This window comes from Notothenia rossii (assembly GCF_949606895.1).
Source record: "Notothenia rossii genome assembly, chromosome: 7".
In the NCBI taxonomy this organism is placed as follows: Eukaryota; Metazoa; Chordata; class Actinopteri; order Perciformes; family Nototheniidae; genus Notothenia; species Notothenia rossii.
Genome location: NC_136905.1, coordinates 29,225,150 through 29,252,846, shown reverse-complemented (window position 1 = coordinate 29,252,846; position 27,697 = coordinate 29,225,150). Strand labels below are relative to the sequence as shown.

At 42.0% G+C, this 27,697-nt stretch overlaps 1 protein-coding gene and 1 long non-coding RNA gene across 2 annotated transcripts in view; one reads left to right on the top strand and one right to left on the bottom strand.

Annotated features, from left to right (window-relative positions):
• Positions 1-392: 392 nt before the first annotated feature.
• LOC307047620 lies at positions 393-11,950 on the bottom strand. Its single transcript, XR_013810508.1, has 4 exons — positions 11,815-11,950; positions 1,047-1,080; positions 863-921; positions 393-469 (listed from the first exon to the last, which is right to left on the bottom strand). It is a non-coding gene; the product is annotated as an uncharacterized lncRNA (long non-coding RNA).
• The window catches only part of LOC307047614 (myelin basic protein-like), a 143,560-nt gene continuing 127,756 nt past the window's right edge, over positions 11,894-27,697 (top strand). The window contains exon 1 of the mRNA XM_079694635.1: positions 11,894-12,155. Coding sequence (XP_079550761.1) covers positions 11,909-12,155 — 247 coding nt within the window. The 5' untranslated portion in view covers positions 11,894-11,908. The remainder of the gene's footprint in view (positions 12,156-27,697) is intronic.

Genomic DNA, 27,697 nt, shown 5'->3' with positions numbered 1-27,697 from the left:
TGAGCGGCTGGGAAAGTCTCATCGCCATGGGGCACAAACAGTTGCTATGACATGATGTTTTCTTTGCATTCTCAGGCATTCCATAATAGTGTCCACTCCATCCTCAGTTTGTCCCTCATCATCAGTGAACTTCTTAACTGACATCTCGTGAGAGGGGTCGAATGAGGCACCTTTGAAGCCGCGGATTGCTCCATCCCACACATTGGCTCTATTAATATTGAACTTGCTGCAAGATGTATTTGTTATTTTTGCAGAGTTCTGCGACAATGTCCTCCGCAGTCAGGTATTCTGTGCTGGGAAAGACAAAGTGATGTATTGTAATATTAAATGATGAAGCTAGTAATAAGATTTATAGAATAGACAAATTAAGTGGTAATAGTGACAATTAATACCTTTCCTCTGCAGTTTGCTCCATGTTGTCTTTTGGCTCAGGCTGGCTATCAATAATGATAGGTGCATTGTGTAGTTGCTGCAGTAAGAAGACAGTTGAATAATTACTTTTAAATACATAATATATGCATTACAGTCATATTTACCATCCTCTTCCTGTTTTCCTTTTAATACATTGGGTTCTAAACTGACAACAACACTTTGTCATACTCCTGCACAATCCTTGTAAAAATTTTTAATGGATGCAAGAAACAATATCTGATCTTTGAAAAACATTTGTGGGTGTTTTTTGTATTGTCTTCACTAAGATGTAAGATGTTGTGGGTGTCATTTGGAAATGTATAAAAGTATAATTTTTCTGCTTCCTGGCAATGTTACCCACTGTGATTGGAGGCTATACAAACAAACAAATGTACAAATAAAGATACACGCCAAACAACTGTGTCACGATGCAACTGTCAACGTTGTTTACCTATAGAAGTTGCCCGGGGCAGACTGGACCTCTTCCTGGAATGGGGTTGGTGCTCCATCCTATTTTTACCAAGGAAATAAGTGCAGTTGATCTAATGACAGTGTCATTACACAAAGGTATTTATTGATTTCATGATCACAAATTCAAACCTACATGGTATAATTACATTTTGAATAAGTCTTACCCGATCAGAAGCTGGTTGTGGGTGCCTGAGAGGTCTGATAAAGGTAAACAAAAAATATATTCAAACTACTGTACTGTTAAAACATTCTGCTTCTTGTGGCACAAAATAATATGTAGACAATGTTTTATTTTACCCTGGCAAACTGTTGTCCATTCTTGGAGTGCTCACTTTTTGAACATTTGGAATGTCCCACACCTGCATACACACAAATGACTGACTGAAATAAAAATAAATTCGCTTTAATTAAGAATAAATGCCACGATAAATCCAAACTAACCATCCATCCATCTTCCATCCATCTTCTCCCGCTTCCGTGGTCGGGTCGCGGAGGTAGCAGTTCCAGCAGAGCCCCAAACTTTCCTTTCCCTGGTGAGGTGAGGGTAGGATCGAAAATGGCCCGGTAGACAGAGAGCTTTGCCTTCTGGCTCAGCTCTCTTTTCGTCACAACGGTGCGGTAAAGCGACTGCAGTACCCCTCCCGCTGCTCCGGCCCATCTCACGCTCCATTGTTCCCTCACTCGAGAACAAGACCCCGAGATACTTGAACTCCTTTACTTGGGGTAAGGCCTCATTCCCTACTTGGAGTGGACAGTCCATCGGTTTCCTGCTGAGAACCATGGCCTCAGATTTGGAGGTGCTGATCCTCATCCCAGCCGCTTCACACTCGGTTGCAAACCGATCCAGTGAGTGCTGAAGGTCGCAGACCGATGAAGCCATTAGAACCACATCATCTGCAAAAAGCAGTGGTGCAATCCTTAGTCCACCGAACTGCAGACCCCCTCCCCCACGACTACGCCTCGAAATCCGATCCATGTATATTACAAGCAGGACCGTGACAAAGCGCAGACCTGGCGAAGGCCAACCCTCACCTGAAATGGGTCCGACTTACTGCAGAGGACCCGGACACAGCTCTCGCTTTAGGAGTACAGAGATTGGATGGCCCTGAGAAGAGAACCCCTCACCCCATACTCCCGCAGCACCTCCCACAGTGACTCCCTGGGAACCCGGTCATACGCCTTCTCCAAGTCTACAAACACATGTAGACTGGATAAGCGTACTCCCAGGCCCCCTCCAGGATCCTTGCGAGAGTAAAAAGCTGATCCGTCGTTCCACGACCAGGACGAAATCCGCATTGTTCCTCCTCAATCTGAGGTTCGACAATCGGCCTGACCCTCCTTTCGAGTACCTTAGAGTAAACTTTCCCGGGGAGGCTGAGTAGTGTGATGCCTCTATAATTGGCACACAACCTCTGATCCCCCTTTTTGAAAAGGGGAACCACCATCCCGGTCCACCACTCCTTCGGTACTGTTTCCGACTTCCATACAACGTTGATGAGACGTGTCAATCATGACAGTCCCTCAACACCCAGAGCCTTCAGCATTTCTGGGCGGATCTCATCCACCCCCGGGGCTTTGCCACTGTGGAGTTGTTTGACGACCTCGGGTACATTATATTGTTGACCGTCCTTAACTCTCTGTGAGAATGCCAGAGCAGCCATGGAGGCAAAATAGGAGAAGCAGGCAGGTTGGTGTTTTTCCACAGAAAACTGTTTTATTTTTCCATCCACTGTGACCACATTGCGGCCTCCACCACTCTTAACAACGTTAACAGACAGCAGAGCAGTGGGGGCCGGTTGGTCAATCCCCGACCCGTATTGCACATGCGCAAATCTAAGATCCAGTAGAAATTATAAAAAAGTAAAAGTCTGCTACTTATTGTTCTACTACGCCAACATAGAGTCAAAGAGTATATGAAACGTGAGAGTGTGTTAATGAATATATTTGGCAGTTTGGAGTAAGTCTGTAGATTTGTTTGTTTGTGTGTTTCATGTATAGGCCTCCCACGATAATTAATTTTGTCGGACACATTTTCCCGGAAATTATTGCGAAAAACGATAATATTGTCGGCAACGTTTCATGACCGTTTTAGACCACTGACATAATGATAATATATATTAACAATTCAAGTACATCCTTTCAAACTGCTAGTCACATTCTCATGTAAATGGCAATTTATCGAGTTAATTTTTATTTATATATATATATAAGTCAATTATTTGCTAAATCGCGACAGTGGAAACAAACATGTGACTTTTCATTAGTGAATTAAACTGTGTGCCCTTTATACTGTAGTCTGTCTAATATTGTGTATTTGTATATATTGTATATATATCCTATATATATATACATATATTAATGCTGTCAAAATTATCGCGTTAACGGCGGTAATTAATTTTATTTATTAATTGCGTTCAAATATTTTACGCATTTAATGCATGGGCAGAATGGCCCGCCCCATATATCCCACCATTGGCAGCGCTGGGGTAGACTACAGCCATACCAAGAAATGGCTTAGCCCCACCTTTAGCCCCACCATGAAAAATGATGTTAAGTAAGCAAAATAAAGTCCGCCAACTCGCGCCGAGTAAATTGCACAGACAGCAAAGTAAGATTGATTTCAGTAGCCGCCTGTTTGGAAATACCGAAGACCAGAAACGGTTTTGAAAACTTTTGTCACGTAGTGATCGTCTTCTCAATAGAACATATTTGATAATGTCTTCTGGCCAATCAGAATCAAGATAACGGCGTGGTCTTGTTGCAGGAAGTCCTGACGGAGAATACTTTTGCGGTAGTCAGTGGCGGCGCAAGAGTATTTTTGTTGGGTAGTCTATGGTAGGGCTAACTCATACAGTGGTGGGGCTCGAGTCAGTATTTGTAATGCAATTACATACACGCTATATCGCCCCCCTTGACAGTGAAGCCACGCGTGAGGCTTTTATTAGCTTTTATTAGTCTCCTTTTATCAGCTAAATTACATCGAGAGCAACAGGTCTGAGTTAAACAATACAATAGCCTATTCTGCTAATTCCACGTTGTTACAACATGCTACGCAGCGGCAGAAACAAGAAAAGTTGGCATATAGAATTGACACGCAGAGGGAGAGAGAGGGAGGGAGAGACAGAGAGAGAGGGAGAGAGACACAGACACAGGTAAACAGAGAGAGACAGACACAGCACACAACAGGTTCAGACTTGCCAACCTTGAGACCTCAGAAATCGGGAGCATTTAAAAATGCAAAATGGAGGGGGGGGAGGGGTGCTAGTGGATCGCCGGAGCTGTTAGATTAACATTAACATGCTTATATTGTAGTTCTAAGTGCAATGCCTTGCACCATCCTTGATGGAGCATATGTGTGGGCAGGAAAGGAGTGAGCAGAGAGTTGAGTAGTTGTCGATTTTTGTTATGTTTTCTGTGACTATTTTCCTCACCCTCTCAGACTTTCATTGCGCGCGCTACTAAAGAGACGTGTTACCATGGAAACCAAACAATGGTTTAGCTGTATTAACGTCCGAGTGGAAACAGTCCTGAGTAAATCTGATTTTGTCAGAAATCGGGAGAAATGTGGGAGAAATATGACCCCGGGAGGAAACCGGGAGAGGGCAATGAAATCGGGAGTCTCCCGCGAAAATCGGGAGGGTTGACAAGTATCATACAAAACACTTTTTCAAATGACCCATTATTACAAGATATATTCAAAACTCACTTTTGACGTTCTCAAAGCGATCCGCCTGTTGTTGTGGTTGGAAGCGAAAATGTCAATGACACGCTGGACATCCAGTGCCTTACTCCTCTGCTTATTGATAGCCAGCAGGCCCAGGTTGCTGTTCCGTGCATCACCACTGCTGTTTCTTAGATAATTCTTGATGCGACGGAGACAGGAGAAGCTGCGTTCGCAGCTAGCAGAGGTCACAGGCAGAGTCAGGGAAATGCATATAGTCTGTGTAAATCCGTAAAGGGTCGCATTAAAGCGCCTGTTCGGCTTGTTGTACAATGCGAGGGCGTTTAAGAACAAATCTATCCATCCGAAATATACAATTAATCCTAGAAGTTCTGCTGTCTGTCTGCAATTTACTCGGCGCGAGTTTGGGGACTTTTCACTGTGAACGTAACATATCAGTAATGCATGACGCAGCAGACCCAACGTTTCGTTGCTCTGATTGGCTGTAGGCCTATTCAAATTGCATTCGGAGGCATTTTGATCTGACCGCGGCCGTGCTGATATTATAACGCGAGAGAATCTCCACACCTTTGTGCAGGGTTTCCCAAACTTTTTCAGCATGAGACCCGAAACAGAAATGTTGTGGTCCTAAGGGACCCAAGCTAAAAAAATGTCAAGATTTTCCATAATATCTACATTTATAAACAAAGAATGCAACACACCATGAATTTAAAATGTAAATGAAAATGTTTATTTAATTATAAAAGTGCTTCGCAGCAGGTTTCTCACCATAAAAACCTTCCCTTTGAGCTTGCCCAGAAAAAATAAGGATCAAAGCAAAAAGACGAAACATGGGAAGTGCAGTCAAGTATATACAGTACAAATCAAATTTAAATGATACAATTAACAAAAGTGCAATATTAAGTTTGTCACTAGCTCAAAAACTATGTACACACCATTTTAAAGTATTTTAAATGAACAAAGAACAAACATGTTGTAAACAGAAAGGGACAAAACACTAACTATAGAAAGTGCAGTATACAGTACCCCACAGGTGAAACTACATTTAAATTATCAGAAGTGCAACATTAAGTTTGTCACTTGATCAACAACTATGTGTACACACTTTTAAATGAACAGAGCTGTTGTAAAACACTCTGAGAGACAAAGAAACTCCAACACTTGGCAACTGATTAACTTTACTGACTTATTTACAATATGTTCTCATCTGACATGCTAGAAGGGGTATTATATAATATATTGATACATGATATAATATAATAACAATTACATCTAATGAGAGGTATGTGGCTGGTTGAAGTTTTCAACCAGCAGATCTATTCTGGGCTGGGTTTTTGATAGTGCCAATCTGAGGTCATACTCAGGATCTAGCCTGTTTCTGTATTTGTTTTTCAGGTATGCTAAAGTAGAAAACCCAGATTCACACAAGTATGTGGTGCCAAACTCTATCAATACTTCTACAGCTATCTTAGCCAAGCAGGAGAACTCAGCCTGCTGGAAATGATCAACCCAAAACTGTGCCAAAGTGGTTGTTTCAAACAGCATCTTACTGCCCCTGTTGACCTGCAGTGTGACCAGTGCCTCTAACTCTGCCTGATTGAGACCCAGGTCTTGTGATGGCACAGCTTGGAAGGGAAACTTCACCCACTGAAGGTTTTGAGCTCTCTGTGAGTCAGGGAAGTACAGCTTGAAGTTCTCCTGTAGTTGAGACAAGTGCTCGACTATATTCAGAGAGACGCACATCTTTAAGACAAGGCTTGATCAGCTGCTCCCCGATGGAATGGGGCTTCTTTGCTTTGGCAATGTGGAGGCTGACTTGATAGGATGCCCTCAGTGCCCCTCTGTTCCCTTTGAATGCCTGAAAATAAAAGAGAAGATATCATCATTAACATTGCTGGGTTATTGGGTGATTTTTAACGCCAGCCGGCGTACGCTGTATACCTAATGTGGACCTGGCAACCGCATTTATAGCGCATTACATTACATGTTACTTGTTAGACGCTTTTATCCAAAGCGACTTACATACTCAATACTGTGAATTAGGACCCGCTAGCCGGTACTAGGCCAAGTGGAAACAAAACCAAAAACGGGCCCCGCACGGCTCGGCACGCTTAAAGCGAGCTACCCGCTGCAGTGGAAACGCGCCATAAGTGCAAGCAGGCACTATTTGAGTGTGAGGACAGGGTTTGAGGGAAAGCAATACATATTCTGAACCTGAAATCAATAAAGTATGCTCTCAAATTTAAAGACCACGCTCTTGAATAAAGATAGGGAATAACCCCCATATGTATTGTGCATCACACTGCAGCAGTCACGTCCGTGCGGCTGCAGTGAAAAAAAGCTTTCTCTCGCTTTCCTTCTCATTCTACCTGCCACTTTCCCTCTAATCTTCCTGTGGTTATTGTTTCTCTGTTTTTCTCCCTGCCGTTATAAAAACATTTTAGGCTAGTAAAAGTTGAAACATCGCTCTGTGCCACTACATTCTAGACATTCTAGAGGACGTGCGAGAGCGCGCAGCTGGAGGTCCGCTCCGGGGCTCAGTCTGCATTTCATCCAACTTTGCATTAACGAAACAATTTCACAACAGACCCGTACAAACTCACAAACACACAAATCAAATGATTAAAATGAGTGACTTACTTTTCCGCCGTCAAAACACTGCTTCTTGAACGACTCTTCTTTGCAGATGAAAAAATCCTTCGATTTGTCCCGATGCAGAAGATGTTTTGTTTGGAGATGCCGGTCCAATTTGTTCATTTTCAAGCTTTCGTTACTGAGCACCTCTCCACATAAAACACACTTAGGCCACTCCTCTCCATTTCTAACAGCTTTTGTGAAGCCAACGTTTAAAAACTCCTCTTTGTATCGTCTTTTTGCCATCATGTACGATCAGCTCTGTTTTTCAAACAGAGCTGATACAAATAAAATCTTTTATTTTTAGTTTATTTGTATTTAGAAAGTTTAATAATTCAATATACAATGCTATATTGCATAATTTCATTTTCAAAATAAAAAATTAAATTCAAAAATTATAAAAAAATTGTATTTGCAACGCAGCCATCAGCTCTGACGCTGTGTGTGTGTGTAGCAATGCATTTAACATGGCGACCCAATCAAAACGGGTCCGCGACCCATTTTGGGTCGCGACCCTGAGTTTGGGAAAGGCTGCCTTAGTGTATAAAACTCACCCACTACCTAGACCAGGGGTCGGCAACCCCTGGCACGCGTGCCAGCATTGGCACACGGGACCGTAACCAGTGGCACACTAGGAATAAGTGGAATAAGTGTGCAAAATATTTAAATTAATTTTCGGATCCTGAACGCGAGACCGCCGCCAGAGCGCGTCTCCCCGTTACCTGCAGAAGGAAGCCATGCACGCAACGCAGCCCCGCTCTCTTTATCTCCAGGTGACTTTCTGCCGCTTTCCTCCGTGGTGCAGTGCTGATCGTTTCACCACGGAGGAAAGCACTTCACTAATTTCAGTACCCATAAGGAGCTGTACAAATGACGCAGTTTTTGCGTGGCTGTGTTTATTTAGTTGAAAGCCCAGTGCTCATCTCTCATCGAAATAATATGCTACAAAGGGGCGGACTGGCCATCTGTGTGTTGAACTTTCCTGTCGGCTCCCAGACCGTAGTCGAGGAGGGCAGAAGCAACAAGCTTCAGGTTCAATAACCCACTTTAGCTTAAATGACTGGAGAGAGGCAAACTCTTCTTGGGAGGACGTTGCATTTATTTAGCTGTTCTTCTGTTTCACAAAATACATCACAGACCTCTGTTTTTCTGCTTTCCCGTTTCACTTCCAGAAACATACACACGTTCCCTCACTGTCGCTCTACCATTCACAAACACACATGCACAAGCCGCACCCCTCTCTCTCTCTCTTAAAGGGACAGTGATCTCATCTCACTCTGCATGACCCTAATATCATAACTTGTGTGTTCTGGAGAATCACAGAACGGACGATCGTCCTTATTATTATGCCATTTAAACCAATTATTTAAATGTGTATGTTAAATTTGGCATCATGTAAGTTGCGCTGACAGGCATACTTGTCAACCCTCCCGATTTTCGCGGGAGACTCCCGATTTCATTGCCCTCTCCCGGTTTCCTCCCGGGGTCATATTTCTCCCGATTTCTGACAAAATCAGATTTACACACGACTGTTTCCCCTCGGACTTTAATACAGCGACACCATTGTTTGGTTTCCATGGTAACACGTCTCTTTAGTAGCGCGCGCAACTCAAAGTATGAGAGGGTGAGGCAGATATTCACAGAAAACAGAACAAGAATCGACAACTGCTCTACTCTCTGCTCACCCCTTTCCTGTAAAATACAGGTCCAGCCCACACATATGCTCCATCAAGGACTGTGCTACAGGCCGCAAGTCAATGCACTTACAACTACAATAAGCATGTTAATGTTAATCTAACAGCTCCGGCGATCCACTAGCACCCCCCCCCAATTTTGCATTTTGAAATGCTCCCGATTTCTGAGGTCTAAAGGTTGGCAAGTATGCTGACAGGTCCACACACTGCTTCCCCGCAGCGAGGCTCCCCCGCCTTCCTGCTGGTAGTTGACGAGCGTCAAGCTCCTCAACCCCCCCCCCCCCCCGTTGATAATTGTCGATCGTTGGCACGCTGATAACATTTTTTTTTTAAATGGCACTTCATATCAAAAAGGTTGCCGACCCCTGACCTAGACTATTCCTTACACCCCTCTAGCATAAGCCCGAATGGTCTCAACCATATTGCGTCAGTAACTTGCACTTCAGGATCAGTTTGTGTGTTGTGGACACGACCGGTAGATTTTCGCAATCCGTGTTCTCAACATGCTTACTTTAACATAATTTTTCATGGTCGGGCTAAGGTAAGGCTAAGCCATTTCTTGGTATGGCTATAGCCTACCCCAGCCATACCCTGGCGCTGCCACTGGCGGTAGTACATCTCTATATACATCGATACAACATTACGTGTTGATAGAAATCAACACGTAATGAAATAAGACCCCACGGTTTGATTATTGATACAGTATGTGTGTGGGCTGTCTTTCATTTTGACACACAGAACAATGTTATAATAAACATACATACATACGGTATGTTTAATGGATATATCCGCCTTCTTTCATTTATCTTTCCATTCCCACAACAATATAGATAAAGAAATGGCATATTTTGGACATAGTTCGAATGGTGATTAATCATGATTAATTAATTTTTAAGCTGTGATTAATCTGATTAAACATTTTAATCATTTGACAGCCCTAATATACAGGACTGTCTCAGAAAATTAGAATATTGTGATAAAGTTCTTTATTTTCTGTAATGCAATTAAAAAAACAAAAATGTCATACATTCTGGATTCATTACAAATCAACTGAAATATTGCAAGCCTTTTATTATTTTAATATTGCTGATTATGGCATACAGCTTAAGAAAACTCAAATATCCTATCTCTAAATATTAGAATATCATGAAAAAGTATACTAGTAGGGTGTTCAACGAATCACTTGAATCGTCTAATTAACTCGAAACACCTGCAAGGGTTTCCTGAGCCTTGAAAAACACTCAGCTTGGTTCAGTAAACTAAATCACAAGTATGGGGAAGACTGCTGATCTGACTGCTGTCCAGAGGACCGTCATTGACACCCTCCATCAGGAGGGTAAGACACAAAAAGAAATTTCTCAAAGAGCAAGCTGTTCACAGAGTGCAGTTTCAAAGCACATCCACAAAAAGTCTGTTGGAAGGGGGAAATGTGGCAGGAAACGCTGCACAACCAAGAGAGATGACCGCAGCCTTAACAGCATTGTGAAGAAGAGTCGCTTCCAGAATTTGGGGGAGCTTCAAAGACAGTGGACTGAAGCTGGAGTCCAGGTATCAAAAGTCACTGTTCACAGACGTGTCCGGGAAATGGGCTACAATAGCCGTATTCCCATGGTCAAGCCACTTCTGAACTCAAGACAACGGAAGAGGCGTCTGACTTGGGCTAAGGAAAAGAAGCACTGGACAGTTGCACAGTGGTCCAAAGTCCTCTTTTCAGACGAAAGCAAGTTTTGTATTTTATTTGGAAGTCAAGGCGCCAGAGTCTGGAGAAAGGCTGGAGAGGAGCAAAATCCAAGTTGCTTGAAATCCAGTGTGAAGTTCCCACAGTCAGCGATGGTTTGGGGAGCCATGTCAGCTGCTGGTGTTGGTCCACTGTGTTTCATCAAGCCCAGAGTAAATGCAGCTGTGTACCAAGAGATTTTAGAGCACTACATGCTTCCGTCTGCTGAAAAGTTCTATGGAGATGAGGAATTCATTTCCCAGCATGATCTGGCACCTGCCCACAGTGCCAAAACCACCAGTAACTGGTGTACTGACCATGGCATTACTGTCCTCGATTGGCCTGCAAATTCCCCTGACCTGAACCCCATAGAGAATATGTGGGGTATTGTGAAGAAGAAGCTGAAAGACACCAGACCCAACAATGCTAATGAGCTAAAGGCCGCTATTGAAGCATCCTGGGCATCCATAACACCTCAGCAATGCCACAGGCTGATTGCCTCCATGCCACGCCGCATTGATGCAGTAATCCGTGCAAAAGGATTCCCAACCAAGTACTGAGTGCATTAATGGACATTTTCAAATGTTTGATTGTGTTTTGCTGTTATAAATCTTTTTTTTTTTACTTGGTCTGAGGAACTATTCTAATTTTTTGAGATAGGATTTTTGAGTTTTCTTAAGCTGTATGCCATAATCAGCAATATTAAAATAATAAAAGGCTTGCAATATTTCAGTTGATTTGTAATGAATCCAGAATGTATGACATTTTTGTTTTTTTAATTGCATTACAGAAAATAAAGAACTTTATCACAATATTCTAATTTTCTGAGACAGTCCTGTATATATATATATACTAAGGTCCCGCTACTGACACGATAGCAGTCATTTAGTGCGCATGTGTGTAATTAAACCCATGATTTCAAAATCTCACTCCAGCCAGGTACTCAAAGTTGGCAACCCAGCTAAAGTGCTGAGTAATATTATGTCCGTGCACAGGGAAGTTGTCGTCAATATACCCTATACAGTACAATGATTATATATCATTTTCACTCACTGATACCTAGGCACTCGCGTGAGGCAGTCGCAATGTCTTCAGGCTCGTACTACCTGTTAGCATCTAGCTCTCCTGCTTACAAACATTTAGCCATCCCTGCTTATACAAGTAGTAGTTTTAGTTGTCTGCGATCTGCGGAGGCCTACTCCCACCTGTCGAGTACGGCTGTACTGAGGTATTTTTCCCCCGGAGACGTCGCGAAGAGACGGAGCGGCTCCACCTGTTGCTGCCTGCGATCTGCGATCTATGGAGGCCTGCTCGTCGCGAAGAGACGGAGCACTTCCACGCTGCTGCTTTCGCCTGTCCTTTGCTGCTGTGCTGATTTGCTCCAGGAACATCGCGGATACTGTGTGCTGGTCTGGGAAAATGGCCCATATCGGGATTCTGCTGTGCCTGTTAACTGTTTTGGACTATGAGAAGATCTCTAGTCTTTCTGAGAAGTCTACTGGATTCAGGTCTGTTCTGCCACCCGCAGTGGGCATCCCCTGCAAAGGTTTGGATGTGTTACACAAACAATTACCGGTTGCCTTGTTACGGACAATCTGCTCAACAAAATATGTTTGTCTTTTTAGTTTTCCTGCGATGATTGTTCTTCAGGACTGCTTCTTAAGCTCAAATCACACTCTCGCAGACTTTTCAGGTGTTCCTAAAGTAGATGACATTGTATGTGTGTCGTTTAAGAGGAAAAGATGCCTGGTTTTTGTTGTTGTTATTACTGTCAGGAAATGTACAACCTAACCTTGGTCCGCCCAGTAGTAGTAGTCAGATCGCTACTCCTGCTGATTTTAAAGCTAGGTCTGGGTTGGGTTTCATCCACTTGAATGTGCACAGTCTGTTAGGTAAACTAGATTTTGTCTGCATTTGGGCGAGCTCGACTGACGCTGAAGTCATTGTTTTATCAGAAACATGGATAAATAAATCTATTTTGGCCTCTGACATTGCCTTAAATGGTTATAATGTGTATTGTTCCGACCGGCCTAATAAAGGTGGTGGCGTTGCCATTTATGTTAAGAATAAGTTCAGTGTAACCACAGTAGTTTCCAAATCTATCAGTAAGCAATTCAAATGTTTAGCCTTAAATATAGAAGTGGCAAAGGGGCAACAGGTCATGGTGGTGGGCTGTTACAGACCCCCCTCAGCTGGCAAGGACTCCTTGTCTTCGCTAGCAAATCTTTTATCGCAACTAGACTACAAGGAAATAGTGCTACTTGGAGATTTTAACTGGGTCTGGTTAGCGGCAGTGTCAGAGGATTTTAAAAACCTTTGTATCTCTTTGAATGTTACTCAGATTGTTGACAGTCCTACTCGCCCTAACATTAAGTCCCCTAATAAATCCTTCCTAATTGATCTCATTCTAACTAATGCTCCCTATAAATACTTATCTGTGGGAGTATTTGCGAATTATCTGAGTGATCACTGTGTTGTAGCCAAAATTAGGGACACTAAGGTTCAAAAGATTAAACCTCGTATTATTATTAAGAGAGACATAAACCATTTTGTGGAGCAGGGTTTTGTACATGATCTGTTTGGGTTTGATTTGGGAAAAATCGATCTGTGTGCTTATGTAGAAACTGCATGGTCGTATTTTTATCTTGGTTTTATGGAGATCATTGATAGACATGCACCCCTGCGTACATTTAAAGTAAAGGGACGAGACAATCCTTGGTTTTCTGCTGAACTGTCCAGTCTCCTTCATGAGAGAAACAAGGCCTGGGCAAAGGAGGCAATCAGGCTCAGAGGTAGAATGGCTGCGTTTTAGGCAGCTAAGGAATAGCTTCACTTCAAATGTCAAAAGTGCAAAGTCGAAGTACTATTTGTCAGTAACCACAGAAAACCTAAATAATCCTAGGAAATGTTGGAAAGCCATACAATCGATATCCACCGGTGATATCCATAATGAGCTACCTCCATGCCTTACCACAGCATCTGGCTCTATATCGGACAGGGCCACTATGCTAAATTGCTTTAATGAGCATTTTGTGTCCTGTGGCTCTCTGTTTGATTATGTGACTAACTCTGCTGCTATGAACACCCCAATCCGTGACTCTGAACAATATGGTCTGGGAAACCCTTTCAGTTTTACTCCTTTTAATGTCAATGTTGTTCATGAAGCCTTATCTAAGCTAGATCCTAAGAAACCGGCTGGCCCGGACAACGTAGAGCCTTTCTTTTTAAAGATAGCTGCAGATTTTATTGCTCTTCCTCTTACTACTCTTTTTAACCTCTCCCTCAGCACAAATGCAATTCCAAAAGTATGGAAGTCAGCTTATGTCTTGCCTTTGCTAAAAGGAGGGGAGGCAACTATTTTAAATAACTATAGGCCAATCTCAAAATTGTCAGTTCTGGCGAAGGTGCTCGAACACCTAGTGAGTGAACAAGTAAAGGAGTTTTTATGTAAAAATGACATCCTGTCTAAACATCAGTCAGGCTTCAGAAAGCAACATAGCACCATGACTGCGACAATGAAAGTGGTGAATGACATTACGAGTATTTTAGATAATAAGCAGAGTTGTGCAGCTCTATTTATTGACCTTTCCAAAGCGTTTGATACCGTTGATCATCGCATTTTGAACCAGAGGCTACTCAGTATTGGCATATCCATCCATGCAGTGGGGTGGTTTGTGAACTACCTCTCTGAAAGGTCTCAATGTGTTCACTTTGATGGGCTGTCTTCTGAGTGGTTAAACATTGCTAATGGTGTTCCTCAAGGTTCTGTTTTAGGTCCACTTTTATTCTCTATATATATCAATAGTTTAGGTGAAAATGTGGATGAAGCTACTTTACATTTGTATGCGGATGATACCGTGATGTACTGTGCAGGTCCCTCCAACCTGTTAAATCCCGAGCCTGTTTTTCAGGTTTCAGGCTCGAAAATGAAATTCCCAGAACAAATGACCATATCTTCCCTTCTAAAAGGGTTAAATTAATCATCTTTTTCTCAAAGTAATGATAAACCTGTCAGTTGGATGTAGAAAAGTCAGGTTCAATATAGATGTTTTTTATTTTAAAGAAAATTAAGATTGAACATGGTAAAAAACTGTAAATTATAGTGTCCGTCCAAAAGATATCTTGTACTTATAGTGAAAACTAACCTTGGATGATGGGTTAGTAGAGTAAAAGCTTTAGGAATCCAAAGTACAACATATAATAAGTACCCTATATCAAGATTGATGCAAAACAAGTGATATTTGACATTTTTAGACAGATTTAGCAAAAGAAAACCTCTTCTGGGGCCATTTGGGTGGATTTTTCATATCTCTGGCTCCCCCTGCTGGATTTTGACATGTGACATCTCTTTCTAACCGTCAGAGCCATTGGAATCGAGGGGAACTCCCACATAGTCCTTATTTGGTCATGTGTGTGTATTATACTGCCGCATAGCCAAGACCGGAAGCAGCAGTCACTCTGGTGGCTACCATTAGTAGCTAACTTTTGCTCTGCGATTTTTACATAAAAATGGAATTATGGATTATAAATAATTCCAATTATTGCCCAGGAACTTTATCAACCTATGGATTAACCGATTCAGCCGCGTTTTTTCTCGTTTTAATGCCATTGAACACTTCTTTTGATCAGATTAACAGCTACGGTGAGACGATCTCCCTAGAAGCTACGTAAAGGTACGTGTTGTGATGTCTGTCTTTGCTTCCCCTGTTGCAAGTTAAGATCACTCAGTGATGATACTATATACCTAAATAATCTGTGGAACCTCAGCTTTAATCGGAGATCTTGTATGTGCAGCTACGATAAGTAATAAGGATACTTTTATCTTGAGTTCTGTGCCAATGTCCGTTAGCATTTTTCGCTAAGGGTCATTTAGATGCTTCTTATGAGACTTGTATTTTGTTTTGGTAAAAATGGTTTATATCGTCAGTTAGCTGAGATTATTTCCGTTAATTTGGTATAACAAATTAATAGGTTCATAAATATTAAGATCCCCTGAGACACAGTGTCCTGAAAAAAAAAAAAAGGGTCCCCGGGGACCTTGGGGCTTAACAGGTTTAAGGAGGCTGGTGTTAAATTACAGGCTGTTTTTAACATTATTCAGACTCAGCTCGCTGAGTTTAAGCTTCTTTTAAATGTGGATAAAAACCAAGGTAATGCTCTTTTCTAAAGCTAAAAAGACTACAGACACTGCTTTGGATATTGTTACTATGCAAGGACAAGTACTCAAAGTGGTTACCTGTTATAAATACCTAGGTATCTGGGTTGATGATTGTCATACTTTTAAACTTCAAAGGTCATTAATCTGCTTAAAAAGCTGAGGGTTAGACAGGGTTTCTTTTTCAGAAACAAGTCCTGTTTCTCATTTGAAGCCAGGAAAAGGCTAGTCACTGTGATCTTTTTACCTGTGCTGGACTATGGTGATTTGATCTATATGAATGCACCTGCCCATTGCCTGGAAAAGTTAGATGCCGCCTATCACAGTGCCCTGAGATTTGTTACTAACTGTAAAGCACTTACTCATCACTGTACCCTGTATGCAAGGGCAGGTCTGCCTTCACTAACTGTACGGAGGCTCAGTCATATGTTCATCTATAAAGCCATGTTGGGTAAACTACATTTTTATATCTGTTCTCTGATCTCTCGACGAATTGAAAGTACGTATTGCCTGAGATCTCATGATGTTGTTTTATTAAATGTGCCAAGTGCTAGGACTCTTAAGGAAGAAAGCTTTTAGTTGTGCAGCTCCACTAAATTGGAACAGTCTGCAAACATGTTTAAAACTGAGCACTTTGGTTCCCCTGCATCATTTTAAAACTCGGCTGGATGACATGCTGTTTGATACTCATGGTACCTGTCACTGTAAATAGAGTTTGTAAACTGTACCCTGTACATTATGTTGTATGTCATCCTTATTGTTGTTCTGTTGTTTTTATGTTACATGTGTAACTAATGTCCTGCAGGTCACCCTTGAAAAATAGATCTTTTGATCTCAAGGGGCTTTCACCTGGTTAAATAAAGGCTACAAACAAACAATATAAACATGTTAACGAGAGCTCTAGTAACGGCGTCTCATCGTTACACTCTCACATTAGGATTTACATTGGGGCACAATAAACCAACTCCTCTCTGCACCTATAATATATCTATATCATGTCAAGAGCTACATTTAGGTGCACAATGCTGTCTCTTGACTTGCAAGCTCTTTTACCAAACAAGCTAACGCTAGCTCTGTAAATATGACGCTCTTTCGTATAACAACAAAACAAAACTTACCTTCTTATATATCGACTTTGTCCACTTCGATCAACTTTGTTTCCTCCGGCTTGAATTTCTATCACTCTCGTTCGTTCTCTCTATGTCTGGTCGGACATCAATCTGTTCCACGTAACGTGCCCCCTAGAGGCCTGGAGCACTGTGTGCTTTTGGGTTTGTATGTGTTTTGGTGTTTGTATGTGTTTTTTGACTTTGCATATCGTTTTTGTATTTGCAGCATTTTTCTGTTGTGTTTGTTTTCGGGGTTTGTGTGTTTTTCATTTCATTATTTGCTGCTGTTTCATGTGTTTTTGGCCATTGTTCCGCGTTTGCACCCGCCGGCACTGTAATAACCTCACTCAAAAATGTTTTCAACAAGTTTGGTTATCAATTGCTAGTTTTAAGATGTCTTTACAGCATGATGTTCATTTTGTAAGCTTTGGCCGTATTAAAACAAAACATTGACAATTTCAATCAGGGGGTTCCTTGACAAGTGGCTACTATTGCACCAATACCACAGCTTTCTGTTGTACTAAAAGACACTCAAAGGAATCAGCCGTTTATTATTACTGTTAAGTACTGAGAAGTCATGAAGGGGAGTATCATAGAGGGGAGATACATACACACAGGTGTGCAGGTGTGCGTCATATGCGAGGCCCCGCCTTAAAGCCCCTGTCACACTGTCCCGAAATTGACACCAGATGGACACACAAATAATTATGGAATTGTGAATTTTGCACGAAGATGGCCTCGAACCTATGGGCTCAGAAGGATTCACACTTGTATTTCATGATCCGCAAAAGGATTCACACTTGTATTTCCGGATCCACACTTGTGTTTTTCAATGCACACACAAATGTGTTCCGTTTCATATACATGTAAATAAAATCCAAACACAGAAAAAGGTTTTACATATGTATTTTTGATCCACACATATTTGTTTTTCCGTTTAAAACCCCTGAACCTGCAAACACAAACCGCTTTATGTGTATGGATTGCTGTGCATTCGTGTGTGTTTTTTTTTAGACTCCCCGGACTCGTACTTGTACTTTCTCTCATCCATAGCCAATCAGATGTCTCCTCCAGTCTAAGCCAATCACATGAGCGCGCCCCCACGAGGGTAGGATTTCTTGCGTTCATGACACTTCATATCTGCTTCATATACGCATTTTGCGCTGTCCGGGCGGTCAGCTCGCTAAACAAAGGGTGGAGCATCAAGTGATCATTCAGAACTTCGTGTCTCCGTCAGACTCAGCAGCTGATCTAATCTCTCTCGCGCGTCCGGTTACACTTCACTCGCGTTTATGTCCATATCGATCAGATCCAGCTCTCCTGTTAATAATGACCGGCGGGGCTCCCCCCCCCCCCCCCCCGTTGACAGTTCACTGTCTAGCACTGGCTTCGTAGTGCACTGATCGATTAGGCTAAGCTAACCTGTAGCTGCTCCCTCCACACTCACAACAACTTCATACATACATAAATAAAGCAGCTGTATTCGCCAGGAAACACACATTTAAAACGGTTTTGCCTGCCGTTTTTGTGTACACACAAGCATTCATCAATGGTTCGGAAAGTGGCTGAGATCCACACCTGCAGGCAGGCTCCATGGACCTGTCCGCTCCGGACTGCCTGACCGTCAGGGGAGTCTCAAAAAACCCACACACGAATGCACAGCGATCCATGCACAGAAAGCGGTTTGTGTTTGCAGGTTCAGGGCTTTTAAACGGAAAACAAATATGTGTGGATCAAAAATACACATTTAAAACTTTTTTCTGTATTTGGATTTTATTTACATGTATATGAAACGGAACACATTTGTGTGTGAATTGAAAAAGTGTGGATCCGGAAATACATGTGTGAATCCTTTTGCGGATCATGAAATACAAGTGTGAATCCTTCTGTGTGCATGTGTGTATTATGAGACTGTTCTGAGCCCATACGAACCACACACGAAGGCAACATTTACATTACATTTAAGACATACAACTGCAACGAAAGTAACAAAAACAATTACGTTAAAGTACTATGATACTGTACTGATATTTTCAGACTTTGTTCTTTACTTTCTCCGTCTTTATATGTAGAAGTTTTCTCCGTCATGTTGTTTCCATAGCAACAACAACTTCCTGTCGACTCACCTTCAAAATAAAAGCATCTAAATAAAACAGGAAGTTAACCTAAATTACATTTAAGACATACAACTGCAAAGAAAGTAACAAAAACAATGTAATATCCTTTTCAGTTTCACAGAACACAAATTGGGTTATTTACATAATATGTTTACATGATTTTGTTGAGCAATATAACAACCAGATGGACACACGATAAAGGAAATTTTCGAATTCGGCTCTGATCGTAACAACACCGGGCCATTCGTGAGGGCATCTTAAGCCATCGTATGAATGCCGGTGGAGTTTCTCAGGCTCCGGCAGCAACGTTGTGAGCGGTGGCAAAATCTTTGGCATGCCAAAAAATTGCAGAAGGACCTTGCGAAGGTTTATTTTCGTGTCCATTTTCGTCTGATCATCGGTGCTATCGGGCATTTTTCGCCCCGATGATCAGATGAAGATGACGCAAAGATTAACCTTTGCAAGGTCATTCTGCAATTTTTTGGCATGCCAAAGATTTTGCCACCGCTCACGAAGTTGCTTCCGGAGCCTGAGAAACTGTTGTTACGATCAGAGCCGAATTTGAACATTTCCTTTATCGTGTGTCCATGGTGTCAATTTCGGGACAGTGTGACAGGGGCTTTAATGGAGCGCGAATTCCGCCAAAGATTTGAAAAATTGGTCCGTGCGCAAAGAATTGTGGGGACTTTAAGACCGCGGAGGATACACATGTGCAGCCTCGACATTTCTCGCTACGAAGGATGCCGTGCTCGGTAGAATTCCAAGGAGCCTGGACATTGGAACAGTCCTTTGGCGGGACTCGATGACATAGCATCCTTGAAATAATGGCTCTGGAGCATCCTTCCTTGACATTGAGAAACACCCAAAGTATGGCTGGAAGAGACAATGTTTGAGGTTCACAGAGAGAGTTTTGATTGATTTAAATACAAATGTGTTTTGTTTGTTTGGAAGAACTAAGTGGACATGTTTCAAGAAGATTGAATACACCGGATATCCACGCTTGCTGACTTACTAAAGTGCTCCAAGGGAAAGATCCCGACCCCTCATGACATCACAGTAGGTTTTGTTTGGATCATGTTTTGCGCTAGCCAAAATTAGGATCTCAATTAATATCACACTCAACGTGAATTCCAGATACAACTTGCTTACCAACCTAGCTAGCTAGCATTAGCATATCTTATACACGGCCTTGCTGGGCCTCACCCTTGGCCAGCTTTATCCAAACATTGTCAGTTGGCATCAGCCAAATGCCAATGGGTGATGTCACAGTTGCTACCGCAGTCCATATGCCAAACTCAAACATGGACTTTGATGCTGCTATTGAACCATGCATTTTAAAAAACCTACTGAACTACAATAATGTAACCATCCCTGTTACACATCTCAGTTAAAAAAGTAGCAGGATAAGGACTCTCTGAAAGGTTTTCTATTGCTAATGATGTGGTAAATATGTTACATTTGCTAGATGATCACAGGACTCTAATGGGTGGTGTAGTGGCGAGGTCTTTGGTCATTATGCTTCAGGTATAATCAGTGCATTAATATTCTATCAAGCAGTTAGTACAGTAGGGGTTCCATTCAGGAATAGGGAATAGCTGATGTTTTTGGTGTGGAACGAAGGAGAGGGAATTAACTCCCATCATCGGGGAACCCTTCAGCCTTCTTAGCCATGAGGGCAAAACCCTGATCTGAATAAAACTCAGCCAATTTGTTGTAATTCATCAAGATTGTGTAACTGGAATAATGCACAGCTTTTAACTCTGCTCAGGGTACTTCAACATATGGAAAGTAGAGTGGAACTGTGAGGATGCAGACCTGGGCCAAGGCCAATTGTGCTCATTGTATGGTCCTAATTTTCCTTTTAAGAAAGTTCTTGTGACTTTGGTGTGATCATCCACTTTAGGTTGTAATTCGGTAACAAAAATGACGCTACAGAGAAATTGTGTTGTACTTTATTGTTCCATCTGTACTGTTTCCCAGCCTGGAATTCATTTTCCTGATTAATCTGATACCACACAAATTATAATGTAAACTAAATTGAAACATAATTATTGTATTCATCCAGTGACTTGCCTGGCATATGCTATACCATTCCACCAACTTTAATGAAAATGGGCCTTTTTTTTCACCTCCTTGTCATTAAAACTAATAGAAACCGAAGGTGGAAAAAGATAGTCTACATTTTTGCACTACTACTGTATAATCAATTCAATTTACCTTAGCACTTGGTAATAATTGTCTCCCTGCTATCGACTGAAAGCCCCAGGTCCTGGGTAAAATAGTGAACCCTGGTTTTTGCATTATGTCATTTTCTTTTAACCAGAATGTTCATTCAGAGTTCTTTCCACTAACATATGCAAATAGATTGCCAATGAACTTTGGATTGTTTGAGGATAGCTAAAGTCTCACATTGGTCTTCTGCAGTTCTCAGACTCCCAAATCCACATGAGTCCTTAAAACATTTTTTTTTGTTTTATGAATAAGTAAGTCAGCCCATGGTCTACAGTACGATTGGGAAATCTTAATGCTTTTTCTGGGAATAGACATGAAGCTGTGGTAATTGTTTTTTCACTCTAGAAGGGTTTTTCTGAAAGCAATACAACACAAGGAGAAAGCAAATCCTGCTGTCTGTGTGATATTGTATCAATTTCAAGTGAAGAATTATTTAAAAAATGAAATGTAATACTTGTTGCCAGTATTCCTGGTGCAGCCAACACTCAATTGTTGGATTAACTTTCCTAATGTTCCTCGACTGTTTGTTTTTGCCAGCAGCAGACATTCAGTGTTAAGTTGAATTCACACAATTAAGCAAATGTTACATTTATTCAGATTGTTGCATGCTGTGCACTAACCATGTCTCTTTACTAATTATGCATGAGTCATAATGACAACAGCACAAACATTCACAGCATGAAGCCTATTTACTCTGCAGAGAGGCAGTGAAACAAATGTTCTGCTCCTTTTCCTTCGACTTCTGGATGCACCGTACAGTATTTATTTTACAACAGTATTGGTCCCTTGAGATCATAGATCTCTTTTTCAAGGGAGACCTGCAGCATATAGGTTCCACATAAAACAATGATTCCGTTGCCAGAGAATTAGGGAAACACAGAAGTGCAGACAATTCACATCATCTTCTGAAAAGTTAGAAAAGAGTAAACATTTTGAATGCAGATTTCTATTCAGACAGCTTAATATACAGGACTGTCTCAGAAAATTAGAATATTGTGATAAAGTTCTTTATTTTCTGTAATGCAATTAAAAAAACAAAAATGTCATACATTCTGGATTCATTACAAATCAACTGAAATATTGCAAGCCTTTTATTATTTTAATATTGCTGATTATGGCATACAGCTTAAGAAAACTCAAATATCCTATCTCTAAATATTAGAATATCATGAAAAAGTATACTAGTAGGGTGTTCAACGAATCACTTGAATCGTCTAATTAACTCGAAACACCTGCAAGGGTTTCCTGAGCCTTGAAAAACACTCAGCTTGGTTCAGTAAACTAAATCACAAGTATGGGGAAGACTGCTGATCTGACTGCTGTCCAGAGGACCGTCATTGACACCCTCCATCAGGAGGGTAAGACACAAAAAGAAATTTCTCAAAGAGCAAGCTGTTCACAGAGTGCAGTTTCAAAGCACATCCACAAAAAGTCTGTTGGAAGGGGGAAATGTGGCAGGAAACGCTGCACAACCAAGAGAGATGACCGCAGCCTTAACAGCATTGTGAAGAAGAGTCGCTTCCAGAATTTGGGGGAGCTTCAAAGACAGTGGACTGAAGCTGGAGTCCAGGTATCAAAAGTCACTGTTCACAGACGTGTCCGGGAAATGGGCTACAATAGCCGTATTCCCATGGTCAAGCCACTTCTGAACTCAAGACAACGGAAGAGGCGTCTGACTTGGGCTAAGGAAAATAAGCACTGGACAGTTGCACAGTGGTCCAAAGTCCTCTTTTCAGACGAAAGCAAGTTTTGTATTTCATTTGGAAGTCAAGGCGCCAGAGTCTGGAGAAAGGCTGGAGAGGAGCAAAATCCAAGTTGCTTGAAATCCAGTGTGAAGTTCCCATAGTCAGCGATGGTTTGGGGAGCCATGTCAGCTGCTGGTGTTGGTCCACTGTGTTTCATCAAGCCCAGAGTAAATGCAGCTGTGTACCAAGAGATTTTAGAGCACTACATGCTTCCGTCTGCTGAAAAGTTCTATGGAGATGAGGAATTCATTTTCCAGCATGATCTGGCACCTGCCCACAGTGCCAAAACCACCAGTAACTGGTGTACTGACCATGGCATTACTGTCCTCGATTGGCCTGCAAATTCCCCTGACCTGAACCCCATAGAGAATATGTGGGGTATTGTGAAGAAGAAGCTGAAAGACACCAGACCCAACAATGCTAATGAGCTAAAGGCCGCTATTGAAGCATCCTGGGCATCCATAACACCTCAGCAATGCCACAGGCTGATTGCCTCCATGCCACGCCGCATTGATGCAGTAATCCGTGCAAAAGGATTCCCTACCAAGTACTGAGTGCATTAATGGACATTTTCAAATGTTTGATTGTGTTTTGCCGTTATAAATCTTTTTTTTTACTTGGTCTGAGGAACTATTCTAATTTTTTGAGATAGGATTTTTGAGTTTTCTTAAGCTGTATGCCATAATCAGCAATATTAAAATAATAAAAGGCTTGCAATATTTCAGTTGATTTGTAATGAATCCAGAATGTATGACATTTTTGTTTTTTTAATTGCGTTACAGAAAATAAAGAACTTTATCACAATATTCTAATTTTCTGAGACAGTCCTGTATAGCACAGGCAATAGAACATTTTTGAAATAAATATGTTAGGCATGTTAAACGCCGTAATACACACACTTTGTCATGGAACACAAATAAGAATTTATTAGCAGTTAGAAGCCAGCTTTTATTTTTTAAATGTACTTTGAAAGAGATGGCACTTCCTATGTGGCTATGACCACTTCCTTTAGTTTCAGGAAGTCCTTTTTAGTGATGGGAATTATGCTGGAGTTATGGCTGAAGTCGAATAGTCCATTTAGCTTAGGAACCTTCCTAACGGAGTGAAATGACCTGGAAGTCCCTCAGTGGCAGCCATGATAAGTGCCGTTTGAATTCTCTAGAAGGAAAGGAGGTTTCAAACTTCCTTTATAACCTCCTTTAGCTTAGGAACCACTGGACCTCCCTCACCAAAAGGAGAGGAGAAAATGCTGCCCCACAATGCCTTGCAGCCGCAGCATTTGAAATGATCAAATAAAGTGAACATTTCACAGTCTTTACTGAGGTGTGTGGGGTTTGTTCAACTTTTAAAAGATGGTGATATACACAGTGATAGATGTTAAAGAGCAACTTGCAGGTGAATAAATGTGTAGGAAAATGATGAATACACTAGATTTTCAAAATATATACAGAAATATACACTACAGTGACTTATGGCGTCGTTTTAGTAAGACATTTTCACTTCCGCATAGAAAAGCCCCCGTACGTGACCTCCCGCGTGTGACGTAACATGGGGGAAATCGGCCGGTCTAACGTGTGAATAAACATGGATCACAATGCTAGTTTTGACACAGAAGAGGTTGAAAATATATATTCGAATGCATATGATTATAATTATAAGCCTGCTATGCGTCCAAGAGACCAGGAGCAGCCAAGGATTAGAAAAAATAACGGCCATCGGAGAGAAATGGAGCTTTGGTGTGTGGAGAACCAGTGGAGAACAGAGCAGCTGTCTTGGTGTGTGACCGGCGTTAGCTACAGTTAATGTTAGCTAACGTCAGTCACATCACAACATTGTAAAGTTAGCAATCATATATCAGGCTATAACTAAAGTAGTATTGATAATATAGTAACGTTAATGGCAGGACTGTTGATACTGATCTTTAACAGAAACTAATGCGCAAATATCAGCCGTATCTCGCGTTACCTAATGCAACTCCACACTACGGTGCTGTGTACCGGAGGGGAGACGCGAGATACGGCTGATACTTGACGATCTGGCGGAGAAAGGTTGTGGAGCCTCCGTTGATATGCCGTTGTAAATGGCTTGATGGAAAGCAGGTGTGTAGTCGGGGAGGGTGCACAGCTGATTGCAGCAGGTGAGTGGAGGTTGAGCCGGGAGTGACAGCCACCACGCCCACACAAACAACACAGACACAGGGAAACAAACAAACACAAAGGAGACGGCTGGAGCAGTAGAGCCACCACAGAGTTACCTAATGCAACTCCACACTATGTCTTACGGTGCCGTGTACCGGAGGGGAGAGAGAGAGAGAGCAACGAAGGGGGAGGGGGAGAGAGATGTTTTACGGTTTCCTGATAAAGCTGTGGAGAGTATGTGCTGCAGGGAGGTGGATGCACAACGTACCCAGGAACGAACGCTAGCTCCGGTCCTTTACCCGTGAGGGAAACTGTGGACTCGATGTCCTGACAGGCTCAAGTTTGTGCAATCTGCACAAACACAAGCTCATCATGATTACAAATGGCGAAATGCAATGTAAAATTACCGAAAAAATACCAGCTCACTAAATCACAACCGCTCCAACCAACTACAAACTACTACCGCGGATTGGGCAGAGAACGAGTCCGAGAAAGTTGCTCCCCCATGTGACGTATGACGCGTTTGACGTATGACGTTAAAAAAAAGCAGTTTTCAGTAGCAGAGCTCAAAACGGCTCCTTTTCCTCTGAATTCCTGCCCTTATGTCTTGTAAAACATATAAAATCCTGCATTAACATTTTTAATTGCAATTTTCAGGCTAGGTTAAGCATAAATGTAGTAAAAAAAAAAACCTGCAAGTTGCTCTTTAAGGACTAACGTTTATAATAAATACATTTGTATTGATTTTAAGATCTTTTCATAGTTCATACAATCATACGTATTGGGATCTGTATTAATGTGGACCGGAGGGAGAGGGTGGCAGTATAAGTTTCACTTTCCTTTTTTATTTCAATTCCAACTTTGGTCATGAAGAATATGTTTCTCTGTTGTCCACGTTCACAAAGCATAAAACAACAGCATCAGAGCAAGGTGCAGAGTCTCAAGATGAGTTTACAGTAGTCCATCATTCTTATTATACATCCATGTTGTAGTCCGCTGTATAGAAAACTGTAGTTTCCATAGTTTCCCCACAGCAGCAGACGCACATGTATGACGTCCGCTGGCGCATCATAAACACGTCGGATAGTGAAAGTGCAGTCGGATTCTCTAAAGTACCGCAGTCTCTTCTTCTAAGTCCTTTTGAATTCTCCTATCCACTATCCCTTAAAGAGCAACTTCCAGGTTAAAGACACCTGTGAATAAATGTGTAGGAAAATGATGAATACACTAGATTTTCAAAAAAATATACAGAAATATACACTACAGTGACATCTGGCGTCGTTCTTGTAAGAAATGTTCACTTCCGCATAAAAAAGCCTCGGCATTTGACCTCCCGCGTGTGACGTAACATGGGGGAAACAAGGGGGAGAGCGGCCGGTGTAACGTATTAATAAACATGGATCCCAATGCTAGTTTCGACACAGAAAACACAGAAGAAGTTGAACATGAATATTCGAATGCATATGACAGACCACAACCTTATAATTATGAGCCTGCTAGGCGTCCAAGAGACCAGGAGCAGCCAAGGATTAGAAGAAATAACGGCCATCGGAGAGAAATTGAGCTGTGGTGTGAGGAGAACCAGTGGAGAACTGGGCAGCTATCTTGGTGAGTGACCGGCGTTAGCTACAGAATGTTAGCTAACGTCACATCACAACATTGTGAAGTTAGCTATCATATATCAGGCTATAACTAAAGTAGCATTGATAATATAGTAACGTTACTGGCAGGACTGTTGATACTGATCCATAACAGAAACTAATGCGCAAGTATCAGCCGTATCTCGCGTTACCTAATGCAACTCCACACTACGGTGCTGTGTACCGGAGGGGAGATACGGCTGATACTTGACGATCTGGCGGAGAAAGGTTGTGGAGCCTCCGTTGATATGCCGTTGTAAATGGCTTGATGGAAAGCAGGTCTGTAGTTCGGGGAGGGTGCACAGCTGATTGCAGCAGGTGAGTGGAGATTGAGCCGGGAGCCAGGAGTGACAGCCACCACGTACACACAAACAACACAGACAGGGGGAAACTAACACAAAGGAGACGGCTGGAGCAGTACAGCCACCACAGCGTTACCTAATGCAACTCCACACTATGTCTTACGGTGCCGTGTACCGGAGGGGAGAGAGAGAGAGAGAGCAGCGAAGGGGGGGGAGAGAGATGTAATACGGTTTCCTGATAAAGCTGTGGAGAGTATGTGCTGCAGGGAGGTGGATGCACAACGCACCCAGGAACGAACGCTAGCTCCGGTCCTTTTCCCGTGAGGGAAACTGTGGACTCGATGTCCTGACAGGCTGGTATTTGTGCAACCTGCACAAACACAATACTGCACCATGATTACAAATGGTGAAATACAATGTAAAACTACCAAAAAATACCAGCTCACTAAAACAAAACCGCTCAACTCAACGCAACTACTAACTATACCCGCGGTCAGAGAGCGGAGATGTTTACCCTTTGTGAGGTAATATGACGCGTTTCACGTATGACCTTAAAAAAAAGCCATTTTTAAGAGCAGAGCTAAAAAAAAAAAAGCAGATAGCAACACCGATACAAAATGATAACAAATCTTTGGTGAGCCTAAAAATAA